Source organism: Pseudochaenichthys georgianus, chromosome 1, assembly GCF_902827115.2.
Source record: "Pseudochaenichthys georgianus chromosome 1, fPseGeo1.2, whole genome shotgun sequence".
In the NCBI taxonomy this organism is placed as follows: Eukaryota; Metazoa; Chordata; class Actinopteri; order Perciformes; family Channichthyidae; genus Pseudochaenichthys; species Pseudochaenichthys georgianus.
The window spans coordinates 15,014,445-15,033,972 of record NC_047503.1 but is presented as its reverse complement, the minus strand read 5'-3'; the positions used below and the strand labels follow the sequence as shown (position 1 = coordinate 15,033,972).

General features: G+C 44.6%; 1 protein-coding gene across 3 annotated transcripts; it reads left to right on the top strand.

Annotated features, from left to right (window-relative positions):
* The first annotated feature begins 16 nt into the window (after nt 1-16).
* On the top strand, nt 17-19,501 carry LOC117454094 (meiosis regulator and mRNA stability factor 1). 3 transcript variants are annotated; one of them, XM_034093372.1, is made up of 27 exons: nt 17-86; nt 626-836; nt 1,246-1,446; nt 2,306-2,468; nt 2,658-2,872; nt 3,553-3,670; nt 3,759-3,931; nt 4,173-4,697; nt 5,600-5,736; nt 6,274-6,435; nt 6,555-6,741; nt 6,894-7,072; nt 7,190-7,270; nt 7,384-7,623; nt 7,840-7,959; nt 8,049-8,227; nt 8,359-8,579; nt 10,493-10,635; nt 10,795-10,928; nt 11,153-11,355; nt 13,686-13,913; nt 14,236-14,475; nt 14,569-14,814; nt 15,607-15,667; nt 15,759-15,857; nt 16,010-16,171; nt 16,835-19,501. In XM_034093372.1, the coding sequence occupies exons 2-27, from the start codon at nt 681-683 to the stop codon at nt 16,978-16,980; spliced, it is 4,719 nt and encodes a 1,572-aa protein (XP_033949263.1). In that variant the 5' UTR covers nt 17-86; nt 626-680; the 3' UTR covers nt 16,981-19,501. The 3 variants fall into 3 exon arrangements, with proteins under 3 accessions (XP_033949263.1, XP_033949112.1, XP_033949186.1); XM_034093221.1 differs by having other exon boundaries at nt 1,246-2,103; XM_034093295.1 differs by lacking the exon at nt 4,173-4,697 and having other exon boundaries at nt 1,246-2,103.
* The last annotated feature ends 27 nt before the right edge of the window (nt 19,502-19,528 follow it).

The window sequence follows — 19,528 nt, the reverse complement described above, 5'->3', positions numbered from 1 at the left end:
TTACAAAAAGATGCGCGTTTGTTGGGACTCAGACTCAGATGTGGAAACAGTGCTGAGGGGGAGATGCGAAGACGAGCTCTTCTCAGGTATCTAACAGAGTTACAAACTTTTTTTCAACATTTCTCGACATTAACAAATACTATAGTTTTCCGTCAAGACAATGAAGGGTAACACGCGGCGGTGGGCAGCTTTGTTAAACAAGCTATGCTGATGCTTGTTATTGTGTTAGCTTCAATCTGACGCTAGCTCCGGGCAAACATTTGTAGCTCAGTGAATTAGCTCGTTTCAGTTAGCTGGCAGTCTAGCTACTCCGACATACACAACGGTTCCTACACACGGGGAAGCTACATTAATGTGAGTTAGCTTGTAGCTAATGTAACGTTATTTGGTTTACTTGTTTTGCGTTTGTGGACACGCAACTCTTGTGTTTGTTAGCTTTATATAAACAATCCTTATCTGCGAGGCGAACACATTGTTAAAGTAAACCCTGGTTACCCATAGGCGTTAACACAGAAGTTTTAGTGTCTTAATTGTATCAGATTAAATACCTACGCCCTGGGTCATTAAGACATGATTTGCCTGACCCAGCAAGTGTGCACTTTTAACTTTCGTTTCCTCTACACAGGAAAGCATGAGAGCGAAGAGAGGTGAAAGTATGGTGAAAGACCTCTCTGGGTTGTATGATGGAAGGACTGAGAAAGGAAATATCAATATGCAGCTCTAGGCCCTTCCCATGGCTTGGTCCCCCCAAAACAGAGTCCTCAACCCTGCTATGGAAACTCAAAGACTGCTTCCCATCCAGTGAGACAACCCCCGCTCAGCAAACAGATAAAGAAGTAGGTATTTATCTTTGTACACAGTCCAGGTATCTGTACACACAAGTGGTATGTGTACACGGGCAAGTTGGATCATTTTGCAGGCAATCTCTCAATTTAAAAGGACAATACTCTAGTCCAGTCATTAGAAATCCAGTTCTGGCCTACAATGCTACGAATATGGAATTTTTAAACTCATATTTACCCGGTGTATAGATTAACTTTACATCAATTTTGACATATTTAATTCTTGAACTGCCGTGTCATCATGGCTAAATCCAAATGGAAACCGTTTAAAACATTTTTATTTTACCATGACATTTCCAATTTGTTTATTGACTGATCGACATCCACCACCGACACTCAAAGGGAAAATATCCCCCATTTTACCTTTAATGTTTTATAATCTTCTCCTTTTTTGTGTTTTCAGAACAATTACATGGACAGCAGAAAGGCTGTGCTGGAACTGAAAGATGTCCCTCCTCCTCCTCCGCACCATTCTTCCTCATCCCAGCCCTTCCCTATGGCCCCCTTCCCCATGCCTCCTCCCTGCTTGCTGCCTCCTCAGCTTACACACAACTCCCTCCAGCCACAACCGCCACCACAACAACAAGAGGGGGCTAGCCCCAAAGTAAGCATTTACACGCACTGTGACTACTGTAGCACAGACAGCTATGGGTTATTGGGCGGTGGAAGTGTTGTTGGCAGCAGGAGCAGCATGGCTGGTGTTGTCTCGCTCTATATGGCCCCAGGCTCTCTGGGAGCACCCAGCAGCAGCTCTGGCCCTGTCTGTTCTGTTTCCTCATCTGTTCATCAGTATAAACATCACATGAGCTGCAGAGCTGATGCTCTTGACCCTTTGCACACTCTTGGTTACAAACCTCAGATGTCTTCTTCTGTCGCTACCTCTCAGCCGGTTTCATCACACCCCTACCTTTCCTGCTGCTCAGGGCCTCCCCACAACTACCCAGCTGTTCCTGTTCCATGCAGCCAGCCAAACCTGTTCCCCTCCCCAGCACCTCTGGCTTCCTCGCTCCCCTGTGTTTCCTCTCTACCTGCTCCCTTGCATGCCTCTTGCCTGGCCTCTTCTGGCTACTACACCTGCGGGGTGGGCTGCTGCCCGTCAGCCAGGAGACCCCAGAGAAACACACTGGGTGATCACCCAACCACCACCACCATCACCACTACAACCACCTCTGCACACTTCTGCTCTAACCCTATGCACCTCAATGTAGAACGCACGGTTTGTGTGAAGGGGGCGCACTACTGCCGGGATTGCCTGTTTAAGGTTGGTTGAGTTCACTTCCATCACTGTGGCCTGTATTTGGGTGGGTTGGAGATCACTTTAGGTGACTTGATTCTATATATAATGTTAATGTCAGTTGTATTAGAATGGTTTTTGGTGTTAAATGCATGTATTCTAGTATTGCTTGCTGTTGGATTGTATTCCTCTTTTCTGAAGGTTTTATTGATTTGTACCTATTTTACAGCCTATGAATGGTCTGCCGTCAGAGTCAGACGCAGTCTGGCCCAATGTTCCTCTTCCACAGACTGCTCCTATCCCCATCCCTATTTGTAATGGCTGTGGCACCTCCTCTGATGGCATGATGATCATGCCGTCAACCAGCCTTAGCAAGAGTGGCCTGAAGTATGGTTAGTGGAGTCTACTATTTAAAAATTCTCTCACTTTTTACTAGACTTACATTTTTGATTGAGGGTCTTGATTAGACTCTTTGAAATAGCAAGCTCTTTTGAGTGAAGTGGATATAAAAGGTTACTATCCAAATCTGACTCTAAAAAGTGTTTTAGTGTCTTTAATAACATTGTGTAACTGTCTGCTAGGTTCTCCAGAGAATGGGGGCCCTGAGAACATCCCTCCGGTGGGGGTCTTCTGGGACATTGAGAACTGCAGCGTGCCCAGTGGACGCTCTGCTGCAGCCGTGGTGCAGCGAATCCGCGGCCGGTTCTTCCAAGGCCACCGTGAGGCCGAATTCATTTGCGTCTGTGACATCAGCAAAGAGAATAAAGCCGTCATCCAAGAGCTCAACAACTGCCAGGTACCAACAAGTGTCATTGGTTGCACTATAAGAAACATTTGCACCCTGAACAAATATCGTTGAGCTACAGTTTTATGATGGGCAGAGATCAAATGTTGGGATTAGACAGGAGTCAATTTACCAGGGAATTTTCTTAACTTTGGATATATTTGACAATAAATATTCTAATTACATTTAGTTTTGCACACAATTGGGTACTGCCAGTGTTTCCATTAGCCGGTATTTTTCACATAGATTAGTTACACAACAGAGAGTGCACTACAGTGGCTATGATGCGCCCTGGTGACATATACTGACTTTCCTGTTGTGAGTTTATTCACTGCTGTTGCATATCCTTTAAAAACGAGCCATAACTGTGCATGTCATAGGTGCGCTTTGCCACAAAGGGCCCTCCATCCCTGACAGCGCTCCAGTGTTGTAGGCTTGAATATCTCGTAAAATAAATGATATACATATGCCTTGATGTCATAATTTTTAAATCAATCGATTGTTCTCAAGCTGAATAATTTCCAAAGATAATTTTCCATTTTGTCTGGAAAATTGAAACTCTGGGTGCAGAATATATTTTGTTGTACAGATTGAAATGAAAGCCTGACAAGTAATGCCCCAAAAGAAGGAACAAGAAAAGAAAATTCAGCAACTGCGAAACGTCTCAAACTAATATAATTCTGCCCCATCAGGTTACTGTTGCACACATCAACGCCACAGCCAAAAATGCCGCGGACGACAAGCTTCGGCAGAGCCTGCGACGCTTCGCTGAGACGCACACCGCCCCCGCTACTGTCGTACTCGTATCCTGTGAGTTCACCCTGGGATTACTATAACAAACTACAGACACATACCACATTTGTTGTGGTAACACGTGTAATCTTTTCTTTTTTTATAGCGGATGTAAACTTTGCAAGCGAGCTGAGTGACCTGCGCCATCGCCACGGTTTCCAGGTTGTCCTGGTCCACGGCAACCATGCATCTCCAGCGCTGCTGCAGCATGCCAACCGCCACGTGGCCTTCCAGGACATCACAGCAGATCTGCCTCCACGTATGCTTGTCAAAGTACAGGTAGGCCTCACAAAATAATTCATTAGGACTTTTTAGATCTACTGTGTGAAATAAGGTAAGTTGGTGCTGGCAAAAGTAACCAAGGGAAATGTAGTGTGGGCTTTCCAAGAGGGCAGAGAGGCAGTTTTAATATGAATAAAAACATCTTCACAAATATTTAACTTTTTCTTTCATTATAAAAACAAATCTGAGAAATTATACAAACCAGACAGGCGCGCTGTCTCTTCCTCCCCTCCCTCAGCCCAGTTTCAACCTCCTCTATGTGCACAACCTCCCTGAGAACTGTGATAAGAGCCTGCGGAACGCCGTGAAGCTCAGGCTGCGCCGCCTCTCAGACAACTGTGGCGGCAAGGTGCTGGGCGTGTCCCAGGGCACAGCTGTCCTCCGTTTCGGCAGCAATGAGGCAGCGGCGCGTGCCCGCAAGCGAATGGAGAATGAGGATGTGTTTGGCCGCAGTATCAGCCTCTCCTTCTCCCCGCGGCCCAGAAACGATGCGAGTCCCGAGCCTGAGCTTCAGTCTCAGCCCCATCAATTGCCACAGCCTATGACTCTTCCCCACACCAATCACAGCCAGGATTCAATGTTTGGCCCGCCCCCATCCATATCCTCCTTCTCCTTCCTACCCCTGGAGAAGCCAAGGTCACCCAGGAGGCCACGGCGAGCGACCCGCCCGGGCAACGCCCCTGGCCCAGAGCCTGAAAGGCCCTACAGCCCCAGGAGGGGGTGTAGTGGGCCCCCCGGTGGTGCTCCAGCCAAGCCCCATCAGGTCAGCAGACTCGTCAGTGCCTGCTTCCTGTTAACCTGCGTTGCCGTCTATCCTTGTCTGGGCTGCTATGTAACCCCCCCCCCCCCCCCCGCCAGTGTCCCTGTAAATGCTGCTTTGACTAACTGCTCATAAATGCTCACTAAGCTTCATTTGTCTGCCTGTGCTAGCATCTTAGCCGCCGCCGCTAGTGCTTCATGTGTACGCCTTGTCCTGTATGTTCGTTGGTCATATGAATGCATGAATTAGCTTGTGCGCCTCTTTCTGACTGTACAGTCTATTAGTGCTGGTGTACTGCTTCATGTAGCTGAACAACTGAGGTTTGTAAGTAGCCACTCTGTGTTTTGTCTGCTCCATGCCTCTTTCATTTGCACGGGCCCGTCCAGTTTTCTGCTTAAAGTGACCTCAAATGACTGTAAAGAATGGCTAAGCTTGTATGTGTTTTTTAGCTCCAAACTAACTGTTAAAACAAGTGATCTGTTTATGGATAACATCTATAGATGGACTAAACTACTAACTAGGGATGAGTATCTGAAGTTGTTTCTGTAGTTTGATGGTCTCATTCAGCACCAGAATTTAACGAAAACTGAAATGTGTGATGTCTAAATCACCGGATGCCTGAGACTAGAATTGTTTCTACGGGTCTTGTTAATGTTACTTACAGTTGTAAAGCTATCTCAATAGAACTACGCTACACAAAATAAATGTAGTGGCGACCACTGCTGTTTTCTAGGCAGCAAGTGGACTAAGTGCACATCCCTAGTTAAACCTCAACATCAGTTTTGCCATTCCATGACTCCTTCCCTTAAGCTTGCCATATCTCATGCATGCACACAAACACATCAACAGTATCCTGCCTGTTAACCTGTTCAGTATTTACATCTGCGGCCTCTTGTCTGATCCAGGAGCTGGGGATTGTGAAGGGTTTCCACACCCCGGAGAAAGGACAAGCTGCTTCCTCCTCCCCCCACAGCAACGAAGAGACCTCCCTGCAGATGCTGCCAACTCCTGGCCTCATTGGAGAATCCATGTTCAGGAGAAGGTACGGGAAAGGGGATATTAGACTCAGAAGGATGCGTTTTATAACTAGATGAAAACTGTTGCTGTACATTTGCTACAGGAAGCAGTTTGTCTTCTGTTGCTGTTTATTTTCCAGCCAATCAACAAGTTCCTGTAGATCTTTTAGCATTGAGTTCTTAAAAGAAAAACCTTATTTGGAAGGATTTGTCTTTAAAACCTACTTACAATTGTATTAAAAATACTATGACATGGATGTAGGATTTTATGAAATATTTCTTTCTGATGTTGCATTGTAAAATCAGTTTTTTATATAATATAGGAACAATCACACTAAAATGTATGATTTGCAATCGCATAAAGAAACACTCTTAAATCTCAATCAGTCTTTGTCTGTATGCACCCCGATCAAGCATCAACTTGTTTTTGTTGGATAGAAATATATCCTTTTTTTTAAACAAATCTTTTTGGTGCAGCCAAATAAATTAAAGTAGTTGGAAGCTGAGCAGAGTGAAGAATGTTGTTTTTACACGTGTGCCTCTTTTGTTGTCTTTCCCTTTAGAAGAGAGGGCTCCTACCCTCGCAGTGGGACGGAGTCCCCTATAGACCAAGGGGACAGGAGCTCAGCGGACTTCCTGATCAGCACACCCTCAGCCTTCAGCAAGTTGAACCTGCACAGGAGCTTCAGCCCCCTCATCCTGTCCCAGGGCTCCTGGTCGTCAAGGTGACTTATTGGTTTTTAAAAGTTAACCAAGGTGGCAAACTGCTTATGCCTCATGTTACTTTTCCTCAATTCAGTGGTGGTTATTATCTCAAAGTGGTGTCCCCCTTTTCTAACTAAAGGAGTGCGTCGCCCTGCCTGTCCAGCCGCTCCTCCCCCCTCCTCACTGCCCCTCGCAGCCCGTGCCCTGAAGGGGCTCCTGGGCCGTTCTCAGACGGGGCAGACGTGCAGGTGGCAAACCTGGACTACAGAATGTCCCGCAAAGAACTGCAGCAGACACTGCAGGACACTTTCACCCGTTACGGGCGGGTAAGACCTCCTCCAGTGACGTCATTGGTGTCGATAAGATATGCTTGTATCCTCAGTCAAAAATAACAAAAAGCTCTTCGGCTGGGTTTCTAAGCTTGAAGATTCTCCCCCTTCTCATAACATCTCCTTGTGGTGTGACTTGTTTTGTCTAGGTGAAAGCTGTGGAGCTCAGCCCGCACACAGACTATCAGCTGAAGGCCACAGTCCAGATGTTGTCCCTGCAGCAGGCCATCAGTGCCATCAGCGGCCTGCACCGCTATAAGATCGGAGGCAAGCGCATTCAGGTGTCTCTGGTCACCGGGGGCGGCAACAAATCCCTCGCTATGCTCAGGTACCGTCAAGCGTATTTAAGTTAGGGCGTCTTTCAGATTTAGGACACAATGCACATTTTATAAGGTGTTCTGGTTCGGTTGCAGTGTTGAATGTAAACCCTTTTTCCCCCATACAGCACAGAGATCATCCACATTCTTCAGGATGCACCTGCCAACTGCCTTCCCCTCTTCAAGTTTACAGAGATCTACGAGAAAAAGTAAGAAGCTTTACCTCTTAAACATGATTTTACTCCTTCATATTTTGCAATTGGATTACAACAATTCCAAAATAATTCCTAAGTAGTTAATCCTTTCTTTTACTCTTCTCCAGGTATTCCCGTAAGCTTGTGCTGGGGGACCTGTACAGGCTGCCTGAGGTGGTGGCAGTGCGGGAGCAGGGAGGCTCCAGGCTCGTGTGCCTGCTGCCCAGCAGCCAGATCCGTCAGAGTCCTCTGGGGTCCTCGCTGTCCCAGGAGGCCTCCTCCTCAGCCAGCGGCAGCCCGGTGGTGTTCGAGGAGCTCGAGTACCATGAACCCGTCTGCAGAGACCACTACACACAGAGGGACTTCAGGTTGGTAGAGACATTTGTATTTCAGATTTAATCAGTATCTGATTAGATGTGTATTTCTTGAAATGCCCACTCAGGTGAAAATTGCTTTAAAGCCTAGTGTGCAATGGCCAACAATACTGAAAGTCTGTGACTGCCCTATAGGGTTTGAATCAGCAACCTTATGTCTCTAATCACGATTCTCTAAACTGTACCACACTGATGTTTTTCTTTTTCCAGTGAAGCTGACTTTGACCCCGACTCCTATAAAATACCCTTCGTTGTGATGTCTCTAAACACCTTGGCCTCCGAGGTCCACAGTCTGCTGCAGTCACATGAGGGAACTCTTCCATTACTCAGGTGACTACCGTTTTCTAAATCCAATGTCATAATCAAACTGAGCATTTCTTTTAACAGAAGGGCCATAACGTGGTATATTTGCCTTACAGTTTTCCAGACTGCTATGCATCAACGTTCAGCCCTCTGCAGCTGGGCACTGAGAGTCTGCAGGACGGTGTTCCTCTGGAGCACCTCATCACATGTGTTCCCAGTATTACTATCGTCACAGCTCAGAACGGCTTCAAAGTCATCAAGTGGATCCACAACAAACCGCCAGCACCAAACTCCGGTAGGAACATTGAAACATTTGCTTTGTGAGAGCTTGTTTAAGCTTCCTTCAATGCTGTATCTACAAACTGCTTTCTTTAGCAGCCAGATATTTCCATTTCAGAGATCTATATTTGTGTGTTTTTAATGCAGAGCCATGGATTCAGCGCTGCAAGAGTCCAGTTGGAAACCCACAGCTCATCCAATTCAGCCGAGAGATTATCGACCTGTTAAAGAGTCAGCCTTCCTGCCTCATGCCCATGAGCAAGTTCATACCCTCCTACCACCATCACTTTGCCAAGCAGTGCCGTGTCTCCGACTACGGCTACTCCAAACTGCTGGAGCTCCTGGAGGCCGTGCCACACGTCCTGCAGGTACTGCTGAAAGCTCTGGTCTTTCTTAATCCAAATATCTGAAGACTTTTACAATATCTGTCAAATAGTGGGGGTGAAAAGTAATGTTTGTTATCATGCTGTATTGAATCTATGAGCATGTGTCTACTGCTTAAAATCTATATTTTAGGAAAAAACAGCAGTACCATTTACTGAAAGACAAATATAACGCGATAAGAAAATGTCTGTATCTCAGAAACTACATTCAGCAAATTCAAGTATTAGTTTAGCTCTTTTAAAGTTCAATTTCAAAGATATGCAGTAGGGATGTGCATCTCCATCACTGAGGCCGATGCGATGCGCATCTCGATACGTTGCCAACGATGCGATACATTTGAAACACCAGGCGATGCGATACGATTCACCCCTGTTGCGAAACAGTTCGATACGATTTGATTCAACGTTATGCGATACGATTCAACACGATGCAAAATAATGATACTTCAATACGGTACGACAGAGGATTTTTGTTTTATTCCTTATATGCAGCAAATCATAAATGAACAAAAGTGCTTTACAGATTTGGTTCTCTGTACTGCAGGGTGCCCACACCTTTTTGGCTGGTGAGCTACTTTTGAAATGACCAGCTCACCGAGGTCTACCAACCAAAAATAAAATCCCAAATTGCAAGAGTTGCTGAATAACACGTTTTATTTATACATGGGATAATAGGGCTGCAACAAACGACTAATTTGATAATCGATTAATGAAACGATTAATCGACTATTCGGACTATTATGCCTTGCACAATTTCTCAAACGCTCTTTAGCCATCAACTTTTAGATTTAGCTTGAGGTTGTTTTAGGCATGTGGAAACTAACAATGAAGACAACAAAGATGAATACTTGATTCAAAAATACATATATTATTAACTTAACAAATTGTTTACAAAACTAACATTGCTTTTTATTTAAATTAAATACATACTATTTCACATCAAAAGAAACAACAATGTTTTAACAAATCATATTAAATAATCTGATGACAGAACTGTAAACAGAATAGCTGAAACTTTAACAAACTAAATAACTCTGTTACCTCAAATCATTAACCCATGTTTGTATCATAGTTAACTCTGTGTGTTGCTGCTAGCACACATAACACCTGATGTGGAAAAGTTACTCGTGGATGGGGGGGCTACAGAGCTGCTAGAAAGACAGTCGAACCCGGTGCATTCCTCCGTTTGGATGTGGAGCACTTTTGCTAAATGTTTAGACAAATTGCTCGTGTTACCGCCCTTACATGCTAAACTCTTTTGGTAACGAGCTTTGTCCACATCGAGACGGGTAAAGTTTAACCACACCTCGGAGCGCATTCTCTCCGCCATCTCCGCAGTGTGTGTGTGTGTGTGTTGCTGCATGTAGCAGCTGCATGTGTGTAAACTGCAAGCAGGCAGGGGAGAGAGATCGAAAATACTACAAATAATCATAGGCGCATTTTGAAGTCTTTTTGCGTATTAGAAACGGAGTTAACGACACTAAAACTGCAAAATAATGTTTGTGTAGCAATAATACATATGACATATTTTTACATGTCTCCAGTATCGATAAAAAGACCGATAACGTCGGAGCTTAACGGTACCACGGTCTTTAATAATTCAGCCCCGGGACCCGTTTAATACCGGGGCTCGGTACCCATCCCTACTCGCATCTTGAACGTTTATGCCGGTGCACCGATGCGAATCGGTGAATCTTAACATCCCCAATATGCACACATGCATTTAAAAAAGAAATCACTAAAAGGTTTTCTTTCAAATGTTTTCTAATTCAGGGAAAAAACGTTTTTGCACTTTTTTGGTACTTAAAATATTCCTCAGACACAAATGGGTTAATGGCGATGTTGTACTTTAGTTTTTTTGTATTCTACATGGTGTTTTTGATCTCCTTCACCTACAGATTTTGGGAATGGGCACCAAGCGTTTACTGACTCTGACTCATCGGGCTCAAGTGAAGCGCTTCACCCAGGACCTGCTCAAACTGCTTAAATTTCAAGCCAGCAAACAAGTGGCAATCAAGGACTTCATGCAAGCATACCATTGGTCAGTCCACAGGTCATGAGTTTTACATTGCCTTTGCATAGTTTTGAATATTATCTAAATTGTATTTAGATTCTAGCAGTTTGCTTATGATTTCTCCCTTAAAGGATATGTTCAATAAAAGTACGGCTCATCACTTTTCTTACACCTTGTGTACATCAGGTGCTTCTCTAGAGACTGGAGGGTAGTTGACTACGGCATATGTGACCTGATTGACCTGCTGACGGAGATCCCCGACACCACCATCACCATCGCACATCAGGACACGGACACCATCATCTCTGTTCCCAAGAGAGGTCCGTCTGAATGCTGTTAAAAAGATTGATTTGGAAATTGTGTGTACTGATGCTCCATAATTGAAGATGATCATTACATGTTCATTTAAGAGATAGGGATGTTAACAATACACTCAATATAACAATATCGTAGTTGAATACAGGATTAATTAATTCAAGCCGATAATTTGAGAATTGTTCTCTTTTTTGTTTAGTTTTCAACTCCCCTTTTGATTTGCCTACAGAGCGTACGATGGAGGAAATGGACCACACTAAGCAGTTTGGAAAGGAGGTGGTGGACCTCCTCCGTCACCAGCCTCACTGCCGGATGGCCTTCAGTAAGTTCATCCCCACCTACCACCATCACTTCGGCCGTCAGTGCAAGCTCAGCTACTATGGCTTCACCAAACTGATTGAACTCTTCGAGGCGATCCCCAACATTCTGATGGTGAGTTGTTCAGACTTGTGTGTTTGTAAAGTTGAATGTTTTGTGGTCTTTGGTGCTCCAACCCTAAGGTAAAGGTCAGTTCATCTCTGCTGTGTAATGATGTCTTGTCCAACTTCCCTTTTTTAGGCGGACTTAACAAGGTTATAGAGCAGTGTTTCTCAAACCAAGGACCACTTAACCAATAAAAAAACACTCGCGGACCACCTAACTCCACAAATATCCAAAATCACATCGTTTTTCTAGAACAGATTACAAATCGCCTGAAAATGGTACAAACAAGTGGCAACATGTGTGATGAAGGTGTTGCGCTGGGCTATATCATGCAATCGAAAGTGAAACTTAAGCTCGCTCCATTGCGGAGATATTCCCGCGAGAGTGCGGAAAACTTAAATTTATTTATTTCAAATGTGAAATGTTACCAATATACTCGCCGACCACTAGGGGGCGCTCACGGACCACCAGTGGTCCGCGGACCACACTTTGAGAAGCACGATATAGAGTGTTGCAGGAATGAGTCCTGAACGCCCAAATAAGTTGGCATGTTAGCACTTCCGGCTTCCCTCGCCTCAATGTTTATTTGTACGCGTTTTTGGTTTCATGTCTGAAAGAAGTTCTGTGACATGAAGTAAATGCCTCACTGGCTTTTGCTTGAATGAAAACAAGTCGGTTGCTCAAAATTGACAAAATGAGAACGTTTAACGTGGTTAAGCCAGACATTAGCCACCTTTAGCTTAGCAGTTGTGACATGAGGTCATGCAACCTCAATGCAGTTCCTTTATAGCATTACGCTAGCTCTTTACTTCTGGTGATTGCTTTAGGGTTCAAAAAAGTGGTTTTAATATGTGGAAAGAATCATAAATATGTGGTTGCCACAGATCTTAGTTCCTACAATATTCCAAAACCCAATGGGAAAAAAATCCTGTTTTCCTCCGGGTTGGTCTACACTTTTACTCCTCTTTTCTTTTCTTTTTTTTTGCAGTGTTTTTTGCAGTGTATATATTTAGCACATTTTAACATTATTATATGCTTACCTTTAACCTTTGTGTGCTGTTTGGGTCTTTGGGACCCGTTTTCAGTGTTTACTAAAAGAACATGTATGCAATTTAATTATTTTAACCTGCTTTATTTGGGGGTGGGCCTCACATCATCTAGGGGGGGCCTCACCTCCTCTAGGGGGGTCCTCACCTCCTCTGGGGGGGTCCGGGGGCATTCAACCCCGGGAAGATTTTTTTTTTTAAATGTTGAAGTGAAATGCATCAATCTGGTGCACTTTGAGCCCAAAATGAATTTATGGATACAGCTCTCAACACTCAGATGAAAGGGAGCTGTATACTTTTCAATAATCCAAACATTTTTAGAATATCACAACCAATAACAAATCATTTAAACTTGTTTATTCATATCTTGTGTTACCTAATTAGCGTTCTTTCTTTTTATTTATGCATATTTTACTAATCACTCCCCTTTTAAACTGTTTTTTGTACTGTCCTAGTGTACACATTGGAATTATCTCTCTCTCTCTCTGAGTGCTCCTCCGTGGCGATGACGGCATGCGTTAAAAAAAAATAATAAACATATTTGTAAAGTGGGGGGACACAAACGGGATTTCGAAAAGTGCTGGGGACATGTCCCCAGTGGAGTTTACGCCGTGTCTGTGCGTCAAGTGGAATAAATATATATGCAAGTTACAACACACAGAGTAAAACTCTGGCCCTCATGTGTTGTATCTGGCATGATGGGCTGTTCAATGGGGCTGATGTGTAGATTCTGCCAGAAGGAAAATCAGCGGGGAGGTGCCACATTGCTTTTCTTCCCGACTGCAACGCTGGTCCCGGAAATCAAGCAAGAACGTGATTGGTTGATATTCATAGTGGGGGTGGGGGGAGGAGGGGTGTTCGATAGATATAGAGTTATAGTAAGTAGATAGAATTCGCTATGATTTAGGTTTCGTTTATGCATGGGGTAGATTCTTTTAATTACATTTCCTTTTTTTTGGTGTGTATTTTATACATTTTGGATTGTCTTTGCGAGCTATTTTTAGAACGTGCCCGGCGGGCGCCTCACGTTGCCCCTGCGGGCGACTGAGTGCCCGGTGGGCGCCTCACGTTGCCCCTGCGGGCGACTGAGTGCCCGGCGGGCGCCTCACGTTGCCCCTGCGGGCGACTGAGTGCCCAGCGGGCGCCTCACGTTGCCCCTGCGGGCGACTGAGTGCCCAGCGGGCGCCTCACGTTGCCCCTGCGGGCGACTGAGTGCCCGGCGGGCGCCTCACGTTGCCTTTTCCTCCGTCTCTGCCTGAACAGTAATGTAACATCTGCCCTCTACCTTTTCAGGTGTTGGAGTGTGGAGAGGAGAAAGTGCTGACTCTGACAGAAGTGGAGCGCATCAAGGCTCTGGCGGCGCAGCTGGTGAAGCTGCTGCGGGCTCAGAAGAACTCCAGCCTTCCTGTCAGCCAGCTGCTCACCGAGTACAGCAAGACCTTCGGATACGGCCTCCGCCTGCAGGACTACGACGCCAGCTCCCTGCCCGCTCTGCTCACCAAACTCTGCCATGTTGTCAAGGTGAAGGACACCTACACATTTTAGTTTTTCTGTTTCTGTGGATGTTACTTTCTAATTTTGTAGATTTCAAATGACTGCAAATACATTGGGTTTCTTAGCAAAATGTTTTCCTTACAATTCTACACGGAGAAGGGATCTAATGTGTTAATTTAGGAAAACTAGCAATACAAAGGGAGGCCTGGTGAAACCCCACTAATGACACTTATTTGATTCTACCTATGTTTCAAATCTACAAATCAACAACTTTCTTATCAACAAATCAAACGTTTTGACACTTTACTTTGATGGTGATTAACCCTAATCCTGTAATGTCTACCTGCAGGTGGTGGATGGCTCTGCGGGTCGGGAGGTCCAGCTCATCAACAGGAAGTCTCTGCGCTTGCTCACTTCCCAGCTGCTGTCTCTGCTCATGTCCCAAGAGGAGGAGCAGGTCAGCTGGGGGCTCGGGGTGGAGGAGTTGAGTCAGCACTACCTGACTGCCCACGGAGCCACACTCAACCCTTGTGAATACGGCTTCCTGTCCCTCAGCGAGCTGCTCAAGAGCCTGCCTTACTTGGTGGAGGTGAGTAATGGGAATTGAAAACTTGGAGGCCTTTCCATTTTTGCTCCACTTCACTGTGTCTCTATTTCAATGTCCTGTGATCTTCTTTCCTAGTTGTACATTGAAGAGAGTGATGACGCCGACCAAGCCCCCAGTGGTGTTTGTGGTGAGGAGCGGGTGAGGCTGACCCGGCTGTACCAGTTAGCCCGTAACGTCCGCAGCCTGCTCCACACCTACCACTACAACCAGATCTTCCTCACTGAGTTCCAGGGGGCTTACAACAAATTCACAGGCCACATCCTCGAACCACGCTCCTATGGATACATGGGTATCGACGAGCTGCTCAGTGCCATTCCACAGGTGGGACACATTTCATTAGATGGAGCAAAACATTCATAGAGGTGCTGTGGTGATGTATTTTTTTTAAGGTCAAACCAGAAGTAAGATCGCCAAGGGCTCCGTCGACTAAATGCAATGATTGTTCCATCGGGTATTTTAGAACTTTTATTGTCATTACATAGTACAGGTACTAGTAATGAAACGGTTTCTCTGGATTTGTCCCTTCTAGTGTTAGGAACAGTTTGAATACTGCAAAGAAATAGCTCTTTGGCAAACATGTTTAAGACATTTTGTCCAGCAGGATAATCTCAACATATAAACACGGTTTTCTGATTTTCAAAACGCATTCACCAGAAGTTAAAACAAAAAAATGCTATAAAAAAGAAAACTAAATCTGCTCACATACGTCACAGCGGCTAAGCTAAAGCAGGCTAATTAGCAGTCTCTATTAGCCACTTGTTAGCAACCCGCTGTTTTTATGACACAGGCTTCATACAATTATAATTGCGGTGTTACGGACCTATTTTATGTCGTTAAACATGAACATTTATTAAGCTTGTAAACCACAGACCTTATTTCAAATGCGTTTAAAAAGACTTAGACTTCCAAACGAGGGAACCGGAAGTGCTAACATTCTTATTCATTTATCGGTTTTAGGACTGCTGCACCAGATCTATAGATAAGTTAGGATACATCTAAATCCCCCATATTCTTTTAAAAGCAAGTCATCAATTTTCTCGGCATTTGCTTAACGAAATATGGTCCATCTGCATATTGTAAATCTTCCTTTTTTGTATTTTGCGCTTCTATCAGGTGGTCTGGATCAAAGGGCACGGTCACAAGAGGATTATCGTTATGAAGAACGATATGAAAGGTAAAGGTGATGGCTTTTCACGCTTTATTAATTAATTAATTATTAAGACTGAATAATAAAGTGATCATTATGTTTTGTTTTTTTTGCTTAGGGAGCTATTCAGTTCCCAGCAGTCCGCAGCTAGGAGAGCCCACGGAGAGCCCGAGAGAGAGCCCCATGACCAACGCTACGTCAGGAGCCCAGAGTCCAGGTAATGCACAAGTTTTAAATAGACTTCTCAATCCTCATTTTTAAACGACTTTTATTTTAGTGATGTAATAAACTTATATGAGAAGGGCAAGATTTTTACAGCTTCTGAAACTAATTCATGTTTCATGTCCCCCCCCCCCCCCCCCCCCCCAGGCTGCGATGTAGTGTCAGAGTCGGAGCTGCTGGGTCTGACCCCCCCCCTGGACCTGCTCTGTGGTCCGTTCCCCTCCTGCCTGCCCTCCCCTCAGCTCCACCCAGACCCGGTCCTCCAAGAGATGGACCTCATTCACTTTGAGCAGAAAACTCCACCACCAGGTCAGTGTTCCTGTACCAAGTTTCAGGAAGTTGAATTGCATTAAACCCATATTAGTGAATTGCTCCAGTGGTACTGAGAATTGAACAGACTTGGTACCCCTGTTGGACTGTAGATGTGTCTGTCTTTCTTCAGGTCCTCAACATTACAGGGACTAAACGGCCACTAGATTTAACAAGCCTCTTGCAGGGTCAGCAATTACGTTTATATATTGTAGCTTATATCTACATACCACCACCACTGTTCTAATGGTTGAAGCATAAATGAAACCGCCAGAAGAATAAAAGATAAAGTTAAGCTTTAAGGGAACAACATGAGTGTCACACGACGTCTCGTCAGCACCGCTAAACAAAAAGCTTTATTCACCAGCGGTATTTACTGCTGTCATTTTATTTGTGGAACAAAGTGTGAAAATCATGTATTGAGCGCAGGCGCTTTATAAAAACATTCAATATAACTTGACTTCAAGACAAGGGAAGCTGAAAGTGTTAGAGCCAACTAGTTTGTCATTCCCGCACCACTTTATAGGGTAGCGTCTGCTCCACTTGTCGACTCAATGCGTTTTAAAGCTATTGAGTCTTCAGCCTTATGCAAAGCAAAGGAGTGAATCACACTCTGCCGTCTCGTCAGGCGTGAACTCAGTCTGTACTTGTGTGTGATTTCAGAGAGCGGGGAACCTGCAGCTGTAGCCGACTCTGCAGTCTCCAAACCAGACGGGAAGCCCCCCTTGTCCACGGACAGTCCCGGCAGGAAAGCCACGCGCAGCAGAATCAAACTCGCTGCCAACTTCTCCTTCACGGCAGGCCTCTGATCCTCTACACACAGCGATACTAGTTCACACAGTGTAACTCTAAATCAAAGAGTTGAGCGGCGACACTGAACACACCGCACAGACCAGCAGCGTTAGTTCTTAACAGGCTGCTTTCTTCTTATATCTCCTCATCGGCCATCTTTGTTTTCTTCCGTTTGCTAATTTCACAATTGGTTCCGTGATTCTGAGGGTGTTCGTCATGCTGTGACTTTCTTCTTGCAGACTTTCTGCAGTTCTTTTATTTGCCAAATGAACCTACTGTAACATGTTGATTCCGAGGGAAGTCTAATTTTCTGTGTGGATCTAAAGTTCAGCGCCACGTTGTTTCAACTCGCTGGCTTACAATGACAACAGTCTAAATGTGAGTTGCCACTGCATACAGAGTATGCGATAATGGGATGAATGCTAGGGATAAATGACTAAGTTTTCTATGTTAAATCCAACTAATGTAGTTTTATAAAATTACAGAAGAGATTATTGGTTCAAGCGGCATCTCAAGAAACCTTAATTTATACATCCTTGCTGGATCCCCTAAGACGGAGCATTTAATTTATTCATTTTTAAACTCCTTTCGAATGTTGTGACTCTTTGCTTTTTAGGTAACTGTAGACATGTCAACAAAATGGCTGCTGAGCACCAGCGTACTCTTGGGTAAAGTTTCCAAATGGGTAGCTTCTCTGAGGTATCTTCTCGTCTTTGTTAGGTAGCCTCAGGACAGCATTTTCAGTTCCTTTTTATAAATGCAGAGTATGTATTAGTCTGTGGGAGAGTGTTGCCCAAGTGTGTGGTGTATTTTGATGACATTAGTGTTAACTATTCAGAATGTGGCTTTCCTTAACGGAAGCCATCCGTTTTTGAACAGTTTACAGCGAGGGTTTGATTGATATTGCGACTTAAAATCTCAGGAATTGTTGTTCTTGTCGTATTTGACCTTATTTATTGCAAAGATTTTGGCTCTTCTCTGAAAGTCCTTTTCTGAAGACCTGAAAGGGGGGGGGGGGAAAGTGGCTCTCTAATACTCCGGGGGTCCAGATGTGTGCTGAGGCGGCAGGAACTGAGATGTAGAACTTTAGCCAGCGGTTTGTGTTCTTTTAGCTGCAGTTTGTCCGTCGGGTTTACACCGGAGTAGGTGGTGTGAAATATGCATGGTGTGCATAAATGAGTTGATGCATGGTGTAAGCCCGGGAGGAGCAGGCGAATGACATTTCTTTTACATCAGACTTTTATTTCCACCGCGTCTCGGCGAGTCGGTCTCACCCCCTGCCACAAAACGCTCAAGGTTTCTAGAACCTTGTTGCTGGTCAGTCTGTGGGGACGTGGACTGCCTGAGGAAGAGTTCAGGGGAGCGGAGAGCACTCCCGAGTTTTTGATTTTTAACGACGAGGTGATTGGTTGTGAGATATTAGATTGGAACGGTGGGCTGTTTTGAGGAGCACCACGGGGGCTCTGGGCGGCCTCCTGAAGAGACGACGTGCACACAGAGGACCCTCTGCGGCTCTCTGGGATCTGCCGGGCTTTTACAATGGCTTGTATTTGCCGCGGTGCCAAAGGAATCCCCATCGCCTATCTCCCCCTCAGGCCCCTGCATCTCACAACGTTTTTACTTACCGATTTGTGTTTGTTTCTCAGTTTTTCCTCAAGTGTTTACAAGACTGCTGGATGCCCTGTTGCCACCAAAAATGCTGTGAAGTGAAGCCCGACCGCTGAAGTCTAAAGGTTGTTTGTGTTCGGAGGAAAGGTTAAACAAAATGGGGAATAGCCCATTTAATCAGTTTCTGTCCAGTTTCAGTGTTCACCTCTTTAGCCAGTGTTAATCATTTAGTTTGTCAGACTTAATTTTGACTTGAAGCCTTTTTAAATCTGAGATTTCCACCTGCTGACTCGCCAAAATGTCAAACACAAATGTTTTTAAATCAGCGCCGGTCGGGATCTCAACTGCATTGTTTTACTGACTGTCTGGAAACCTCTTTACATTACGGAACAAGCAGAGTAGATAATAGTAGTTAATTATTTCAAATTGTTGTCGAAAAGGTGCTGAAAATGCTCAACGAGAAATGTCTAGATTTAATTAAGCAGCAAGGAGTATTACTTTTTATGACTTTTGAGCAAACCCTAGCTCTCCCTCAGTACTGCAGTGGCACCGTTCTCATTTTAATAACTTCTGTTTAGCTTCCCCGATCCTCTCTTTTCGGCACACCAGTGAAACGCTATTGTACCTGTGAAAATATGCACTTTTGCATAGTTTTGCTTCATGAAATACTGTGAAATTAGCTATTGGACTGGGAGGAGCTGAATGTGTATGTGTCTTACCTTGACTTTAGTATTCTGTTTTCACGTTGCACTCCAACCAAATGTCTCCTTTATTCAGCAGTGTCTTTAAAACTCCTGCCTTGTGATTATTTTGTTTAACTCCACCCCCCCGCATTATACTGCCTCACTGCACCAGAAGTCGCTGTGAAAGTCTAACGTTGTTATAAAGGGACCAAAAAAAGATTTCTGTTAATAAATTTCACAAGCATCAGATGTGTTTTTTTTTGTTGAAGAGAAT

What these genes read in the sequence shown, in the direction of transcription:
- LOC117454094 (XM_034093221.1), top strand. Translation starts at nt 681, where the DNA reads ATGATGGAAGGACTGAGAAAGGAAATATCAATATGCAGCTCTAGGCCC. An exon ending in CTCAGCAAACAGATAAAGAA is followed by an intron (nt 837 to 1,245) that starts GTAGGTATTTAT and finishes TTGTGTTTTCAG; the next exon opens with AACAATTACATGGACAGCAG. An exon ending in GAATCCATGTTCAGGAGAAG is followed by an intron (nt 5,737 to 6,273) that starts GTACGGGAAAGG and finishes CTTTCCCTTTAG; the next exon opens with AAGAGAGGGCTCCTACCCTC.